We start from the raw sequence: 8,126 nt of genomic DNA, 5'->3' as shown, positions 1-8,126 counted from the left end.
CCTAAGACAGCTCTTTGGAGGGCAGATGATTCTTTTAAGAGAGGAAGTTACAGGTCTGAGAGCCAGAAATCTTGCTTTTTTGTAGGTGATCAAATATTTATTTTCCACCATTATTTGCAAATAAATTAAAAAAAAATCAAACAATGTGATTTTCTTTTTCTTGTTTTGTCTCTCAAAGGGTATGATGAAAATACATGCCTCTCCTGTCTTTTTAAGTCGGAGAACTTGCATAATGGTGGCTAACTAAATACTTTTTTTAGCTACTCCATTTGTTCTTGGAGTGTTAAAATTTATAAAAAATACAATTATTTTTTTCTCTGTAAAATCCCTTTCTTGCTTCTGCATCCACTTGAAGATTTTTTTTAAGTCAAAAGTTGCACCCAATAAAGTGATGATAATCTCTACCGTTTCAGGTGACAGCGACAGCACCGCAGTGATCGCCGCCTGCTGCTGGGGTCTCCTCTACGGCACCAAAGGGGTCCCTGAAGGCAACTACTGCAACCTGGAGTACCGGGACCGACTGGAGCGCTGTGCAGAGCAGCTGTACGCCCTGTCACAATGACCTGCTCCCAGAATAAAGTCCGTCCAGCTGAGGAGAATCTAGGCCACACTGACACATTCTGTAGCGCGTTCATCTGCTGTCACTGAGCCACAAAGTGTGCCGTCATACTTGCCTGAAGGGAAAACTGCTGACCCACTAACCCATAGTCACTTCTGTCAGAACAAGGACAATGCGCCACACAAAGGTAAAGAGGATAGCGTGCACAGGAGTCCCCCTAGTGGCCGATCTGGAATGGATGTTCCACAGAGCAGAACAAATTCCAGCTAATGACAACAAGACGTGAGTGCACACACGTCCCTGAGAGGTAATTACTTCATTTTGTCAACGAGAGATAATCACAAATGCTCAGTGAGCTTTAAATGAAATGCTCTCCTGCGGTAAATGAAATGGAAAAACTGCATCTCTCAGCACAGAAAAAGGATGACCGTGAATAAAATTAATACCCAAAAATTAGTAGTTGAAAACTTTATTTTTTGATCATTTTTTAAATTTTTTTTAAACTTTTTTTTGTCTTGTACTTTATTTATTTGAAGTTCCTACAGGAGAGAAGAGGGGCCAAAGGGTGGTTTAACTACTAAACGGAGTTAAAAAAATGTGAAAAATCCCCTGCTGTTTTCACGCCCCTCCCTCCGCGTTGTTCGCGGGAATCCCTCGACAGTCCGAGATTCCCGTTTCGCTAACAAAACCTCGCAAGGCTTAAAAACACTTGAAAGAAAAAAAAAAGTCTGCTGCCGTCCTCCATTTTCCCCCACTCTCCTTCCCCCCCAGCAAAGAGGAAGATTTCAGCAGCGGGAGGGGGTGGAGCCTGATGTCATAGAAGGTCCTCCTCGTGTTGAGGTGCACACAGGGTCATGTTGATGAAGAGCAGAACAGCAGAAGAATAAGGTGCTGTGAAAATGTCCGTCTTCTTCTCTCTTTTTATTTTAAATCCGTTTTTTAAGATTGTATGTTCCTGGGCGGAGCATCCAGGTCTGCTGGTCGCGGAGGCGGAGCGGTTTAGTTGCCGGGGGGATGGAACGAAGCGGGGTGTGTTTGGACCTGCATCGCTGTACGAGGAGAACACATCAGAGGGTGTCAAAGGTCAAAAGCAGCTCTTCAAATGTTTCTCGTCGGCGTGGTGTCCTACCTTGTGGATGTCCTATGTAAAAGTGCTGGTGTGCTCCTTGCTGGGGGCCATGCTGGGGGTGCTGAGGCACTCCTCCAGGACCCTGCTGAGGCTGCAGCATCACTAACTGGGGTTGGCCATGACTCCCTGAGTGGTGACCTGACATGGCTCCTTGAACATGGGCCTAGAGGACAGAGAATTGGAGAGGTTGTGCTGATTAAAATGATGCCAAATAAGTAACCAGAAATAAACGAACCGGTGTAGATTTGGGGTCATACCTGCGCGATCTGCCCCAGAGGGTAGGTGGGTGGGATGCCTTGGTGGCTGTGGATGCTGTAGCCCTGGATGGGGTAGGAGCCCTGTGGAGAGGTGTGGCCGGGAGGCATGTTGGGTGGGGTCGGGGCCGACAGTGGACCAGAGTGGTATAAAGACTGAGGTTGGGGGCCTGACTGGGCGTTCTGAAAGGAGACGATGAAACTTTAAATAAACTGAGTCCAACAGAAAAACAGTCAGTTGAGTCCAAAGATTGAAGAGTGTCAGAAATGGAAAAACAAAAGTTAAAAAAATGTAACTTTTAAAGAAATATTGAATATTTAAATATGTTCATTATTGAAAAGATTGAATTTTTCAATATTTCTTAAACGTTAAAATATTTTTCCAAATTACAATTTTATCTTACACATTTTAAATATTTTATTTAAGTTTGCAATGTCTACTTTTGAGTTTAAAGCTGTCTGAAGCTGATTTGACGTTTTCTGTACCTGTCCCGGGCTGGGGGCTGCATGCTGCGGTGGGGGCTGGTTGCCTGTCGGAGTACTGGAGGGTTGAGGCTGATGAACTGCTCCTGAGTGATGCGTAAAGGACTGTGGAGCTACAAACAAAAAAAATGTCTAAAAAAAAAACAAACACTTTTAAAGTCTTTTTATATAAAATAATAATATTGCAGTCACCATAAATGCCTTGCTGCGGCCCTTGAGGTCCATCTCCCTGTGTCTGGAACTGAGGACCTCCGGGTGGGCCGAGGGCTTGAGGGTGGGGGCCACCACCTTGACTTATCATCCTGGCTCCACTTTGTAGCATGGAGTACATCGGCTATTGAAGAAAACAAAAGATGTAAAATATTACATTCCTGGATCCAAAAGAGTAATTAAAAATTGACGCTACAAAATAATAAAAATACTATTTCACCTGTCCAGGGTAGGGGGTCATGGCTTGGATGACCTGCTGCTGGCTGTACTGCTGTGGGTTGTACTGAAGGTAGGACTGAGGGTAGGGCGACGCCACCAGAGGAGCTCCAGCTGCTGATGCAGCAGCTTGCATTATTGCCGGAGCTGAAGTACCATGATCGGACCGCTGGGGCACCACCGAGCCTGGTGACAGGAAGACATGATCGATACAGAGGAGGACAAAGAGTGAGCAGAACAGCTGCACTGCTGTAGGTTTTAAACCAATTTGGTGCTTGTAAATTAGATGAAATAGGGGTGAAACGATTCAATTAATTTCATATTTTGCGATTCATAGCCAATATTGGTTCATTTTGAACGATCCGATTCACTGACCTAAAATTGATCCAGGACATCTTTAGCCAAAAAGTGTTAAATATCTGGGTACTCAACAGTGCAGATGAAGTTTTCCAGATTTTTTCTATTTTTATACAAGATAATAAAGTGTAAATTAAATGTGTACAAAAAAACTTGTCCAATCCATAGACATTTTAGTTTTTCCACATCAAAATAATTAATTACTGTATTTTCCGGAGTATAAGTCGCTGTTTTTTTCCATAGTTTAGCCATGGGTGCGACTTATACTCAGGTGTTGTTATAATTCTTTTTTAGACATCAATAGGCTCATATATTTGTAAACACTGGTTGTCCTTTAACGTTTGTTTCCTCTAACAACCACTAGAGGGCGCTGCATCTGAGTATAAGAACGCTACTGACAGCGGCAGAAGAAGAGTTGTCCAAAACAAACACGGAAGAGAATCTGATTGTTTTTCTCTTAAACTTTGATGTTTGACTTATACAGATCGAAAGATTAGTATTGTGGTATTTTAGCTCTGCTGGGCTTAGTGGATTTGTTCCAAAAGTGCGACTTATATTTGGTTTTCTTCTCCTTGATTAGACATTTTTTGCTCTTGTGACTTATACTTCGGAAAATACTGTAATTGCAACATTCTACCACACTGTATGGTCACAAAATTTAAAGTGTTTCCACACATAAGACTGTAATAATAGATTTATTTGTTGTGCCTGAGACAGATCGATCTTGATAAATTGATTCATTGATTAATCGTTAAACCCCCTAATAATAAGGTAAGCTTTTACCTTTGTTCCCACGGTATTTTCCCTGGGTGACTGGCATGGTGTACTGGTACATTGGTGGTGGCTGAAAGACAAAAGAATTTTAGACCAAAACCTTCAATCTGTCATGCACAACATAACGAACCATTAAAAAGGCTCAAAACATGAGTAATTTTAGTTCCACAGACTACCATAAATAATGTTCCCACTGCCACTTGAATAATGTTGCTCCTCATTCTCCTCTTTTGGAGTAAAGGATGCGAGGTGTGGAAGATGTTTCTTCTAGATGAAGATTACATACCTGCACAGACTGGATGTGGGACACGTAGGAGAGGTAAGGGGTGTTGTAGAGGGGCCCCTGCGGGGGCAGAACCACCGGGCTTGGAGGAGTTGGTCGAGGTGGGGTGGGTGCCGTGTTGGGTTTTGTCTGTATGAGAAAATTAACAAACAGGAGATTCTGGGATGTTCTAATGAGAGTTTTTGACTCAGAAAGTTTGAATTTTTCTTTTAAAAGAAGAATATTGCAGTTTTGCTTTATGATTAAAAAAAACAACAATTAATGTTAAAACACTCTCAGAAAAAAATTAATTACAATATTATAGATGATAAAGAAGCTTTATTCATAGTGATTCGTGTGTTGCAGTGACTTACCATAGACATCTGAGTTTTGAGCGGGTTGAACTCTTTAGCATTCGGGTTCAAAGTTGATTTTTTGACTTGACTAAAAAGAGAACAAAAATAAAAAAATTAAATAAAAAAAATATCACATTTCCACCAAACAACTGAAACAGCAGCACAGTAGTGCCGCCACAATTGATTATTTTAATAGTCGACTAATCACCGATTATCTTTTCAGATTAGTCGACTAATCGGATCATACGCAAACTGGATTTAAAACACACATCTTCATCATCATTAGCTTTAAACGGACTAAAAACGAGATATATAGTATTACCTGTGATAATGCTAGTGTGAATGCTGTAAGCTGAATTTAGCCGCAGAAGATGCTAATGCTGATAGCTGAAGATGCTGAAATGAATAGCTGAAAACACTGAAGCTGATAGCCAGCTGAAATTTTAGTTAAATGCCAAATTAGCCTAAAAAAATGAAAAAAAAAAAGTCTAAATTAGCCAAAACAGCTACTATGCAGCTTAAATATTAATAGCATATAAAACCTTAAAAAATGCCAAAATAGTCCAAAAAGCTAACATAATGCTATTATAACTTCCAACTTTACAACAATCTGACTCCATATAATATATAGTAACGACTAATCGACCATTAAATTAGTCGTCGACTACTTTAATGGTTGATTAGTCGACTAATCGTGGCAGCCCTAAAGCATGGGATGTTTTTAAAACTCACTCGGCTACGCCTTCCGTCTGCTCCCCCGAGTCGGAGCGAACGTCGTCGCTCCCCGGGGTCCTGGCCGGCTGCGGGGTGGACGGGGATTGGCGTTCTGAAAGCGGGGTGGCTGCGTTGGACGCTGCAGGACCCGCTGTGGTTGTGGCGTCCTTGGCGTGCTCCTCTGTGGGACCCGGTGACGGCTGGGGCTGAGGCTGGGAGGGACTGGCGGTTGAAGGCTGCTGTTTGGGCTCGGGTGCCGGGTGAGAGTCGGACGCAGAGGGTTTGACGGCGCCAGACGGCGCGGCGTCGGTGACGGGAGGAGTTGGTGCTGCTGGAGAATTTGGGGAAGTGGTGTTGCCTCCAGTCGATTGGAGCTAAAAAAAAAATAAACAGTGTTAGAACATAAATAATCGGAACATTTCTTTAACATACTGTAACTTTTAAAGCGTTATAACGATCAACGTAATTCTAGTAGATTCTGAAGGGAAAAGCGGCTCGATGAGCCACTTTTCCCTTCAGAATCTACTAGAATTACGTTGATTTAACAGTTTAAAAGTTACAGTAAATCAAAGATCATAAACACTTAAAAGAAGTCTTACTCTGAAGTCTTTGCCAAATTTCCGCAGCTCTTCAAACTGGGATCTTTGCTGAACTGAGGGAGCTGATCAAAGGAAAAAAAGTGATGAAAATAAAACCACCAGCCGTATAAAATGATATATATATATATATATATATATATATATATATATATATATATATAGGATTTTAAGTTAAGAAATGTTGAAGTTTCTCCAGTATTCCAAGTTCTCATTTGGAGTCGACTCACCTTTAGTGGTCTTGCTGTCCTCTGCGTTGCCGTGACTTTCCGCTGAGCGCTCCTTTGCAGCGGCGCCGAGAATCTCATTCACTGAAAAAAGAAAATAATCTTATTGTAAAATTTTGTTACATTTCAGTTGCTGGGTTAAAAGCAGTTTTCCAGATTTAGTTTATTAAATAAAGACTACAATTGAAAACATTTTTATGTAAAATATTTACAAAATGTTGATTCTGGATACCTAAATTGTAACATGACGCCATTATAATTAGTAAGAAGTATCCAAATATTTGAAATCTGATCCTGAAAATTCAGGATTAAAAATTTGCGACATCTGAGATTAATTCATGATCTTTATAAATTTAGAAAAGTGAAGTAAAAATACACTTTACTAGATTACAAGCAATGTAACTGTTACTCTAAAATGTAGGATAATGTTGGATAAACTAAACAAACCGTATGTGCTACTTTTACTGGAAGTAAATTAACCTTCAAAATAAAACTATTCAGTATTTTTCTTGGATAAAAAAAAGTAAATTAAGTTTAGTTTACTAAAATAAGTACAGAAAAAAATGTCTTAGATATATAAAAGTAGTAAATATATAAAAATATATACTTTTTAAAAAAAAAATAGAATAAAAATATGATGAATTTAGGGAATATTGTGAAAATCTTTAGATTAATTTCCTCTTAAGATTGAAAATATAAAGTCAGTTTTTGCGTCTTCATTTACCGTCTTCTTGTCATTTATCTACTGGATCTGTAGTAAACAAAACTTTGAGGATGTAAACAGTGGAAATCATTTTCAGTGATGTGTTATTTACTGCTGGGATCAACCAGGAACAGAAAAACTTGGAGTGTGACATTGTTTAAAGTGATAAATACCAATTTTTTTTTTTATCTTTGTGATTTTATTTGCTATATCTTGTTGATTCTAATCTCTAGTTCTAAAGAAAATGTATCAAATATGGTGTTTAAATGCATATTATTATAATTGTATAAGTTAAATAAAAAAGACATGCATATAGCAACAATTGAGACTAAATCTTAAGAATCTTTGTTCGATCTGTGATCGTTAATCTTGATTCTTGAATTGAATCACCACCTAAGTTTTAATATTCATATTATAAAAATTGCTATAATTTCTAAGAAGGAATTATTTTAGAAGATGAGAATTGAAATGTTACCATCTACGGGGAAGAGGGGAGCGGGGCCGGATGTTTTCTGGACAGGCAGAGATACAGATGATGTGTCCAGGTAAGGCGTGTCCTGGGAAGAGCCGGATTTTGGGGATCGAGAGGCTAAAGAAACAAAAGATTTAAGGCCAATGTTAAGTTTGAGGAAAAACTCCTTCAACAGACCAACTGAGTCAAATTTGAACTCACCTGTGGACCCGGGGTGTGAGTTTGTGGTGCGGCTTGTCCTACTCGTCTGTGGAGGTCTTTGGGCTTTTGGGGAAACTGAAAGACGCAGACATTAGCAGCTTGTAGAGATCACACACTAGTGTTAAAACCCCTAAACCCTCCCCCCTTACCCCCGTTGACTGGCCGGCCCACATCAGAGAGAGCGACTGGGAGGGAGTGGGAATGAGGGACTGCATGACCGTGTGGAGCAGGCGGGCTGACGGGGGATGTTGCCGCAGAAGCAGAAGCTGGAGTTTGTACCGGTCCACCAGGAGAGGCGGGTGTGTAGGGACTGGCGGGACCAGAACCCGGGCCTGGGCTGGGGCTTCCCTGTGGGTGGTGGGGACCGTAAGCTCCGCTGCGTCCTGACAGGGGGCTGCTTCTCTCTGACGGGGAGCCTGCGGGCTGAGGCCCGGCGGCAGGCGGTAACGGTCTGGGCGATGAAGACGAGGACGATGGAGGGGTGGAGCGGTAACCTCCGCTCAGTCGGCTGTGTGGGGGGGGTCCCCCTGGACCCCTCTCTCCTCGCTCTCGGTTCATCTCTCGGTGTCTTTGAGGTAATGGAATGTATTTGCCCTCTCTGGTGGAAAACAAC

General features: G+C 41.3%; 2 protein-coding genes across 7 annotated transcripts in view; one reads left to right on the top strand and one right to left on the bottom strand.

Annotated features, from left to right (window-relative positions):
• The window catches only part of adprh (ADP-ribosylarginine hydrolase), a 6,451-nt gene extending 5,436 nt beyond the window's left edge, over positions 1-1,015 (top strand). For all 5 annotated transcript variants that reach the window (XM_024284471.1, XM_024284472.1, XM_024284475.1 and 2 more), the window contains one exon: positions 414-1,015. In XM_024284471.1, the coding sequence (XP_024140239.1) occupies positions 414-562 (149 nt within the window). In that variant the 3' untranslated portion in view covers positions 563-1,015. The remainder of the gene's footprint in view (positions 1-413) is intronic.
• atxn2l (ataxin 2-like) overlaps positions 1,013-8,126 on the bottom strand; it is a 13,042-nt gene continuing 5,928 nt past the window's right edge. For both annotated transcript variants that reach the window (XM_024284465.1, XM_036216967.1), the window contains exons 10-24: positions 7,663-8,111; positions 7,514-7,588; positions 7,316-7,429; positions 6,141-6,221; positions 5,914-5,975; positions 5,333-5,688; positions 4,619-4,688; positions 4,269-4,394; positions 3,992-4,052; positions 2,856-3,037; positions 2,618-2,759; positions 2,429-2,538; positions 1,946-2,125; positions 1,689-1,851; positions 1,013-1,608 (exon numbers count right to left, since the gene is read on the bottom strand). In XM_024284465.1, the coding sequence (XP_024140233.1) occupies positions 1,559-1,608; positions 1,689-1,851; positions 1,946-2,125; positions 2,429-2,538; positions 2,618-2,759; positions 2,856-3,037; positions 3,992-4,052; positions 4,269-4,394; positions 4,619-4,688; positions 5,333-5,688; positions 5,914-5,975; positions 6,141-6,221; positions 7,316-7,429; positions 7,514-7,588; positions 7,663-8,111 (2,221 nt within the window). In that variant the 3' untranslated portion in view covers positions 1,013-1,558. The remainder of the gene's footprint in view (positions 1,609-1,688; positions 1,852-1,945; positions 2,126-2,428; positions 2,539-2,617; positions 2,760-2,855; positions 3,038-3,991; positions 4,053-4,268; positions 4,395-4,618; positions 4,689-5,332; positions 5,689-5,913; positions 5,976-6,140; positions 6,222-7,315; positions 7,430-7,513; positions 7,589-7,662; positions 8,112-8,126) is intronic.

Source organism: Oryzias melastigma, linkage group LG19 (genome assembly GCF_002922805.2).
Source record: "Oryzias melastigma strain HK-1 linkage group LG19, ASM292280v2, whole genome shotgun sequence".
Classification (NCBI taxonomy): Eukaryota; Metazoa; Chordata; class Actinopteri; order Beloniformes; family Adrianichthyidae; genus Oryzias; species Oryzias melastigma.
This window is presented reverse-complemented; position numbering and strand designations above follow the sequence as displayed.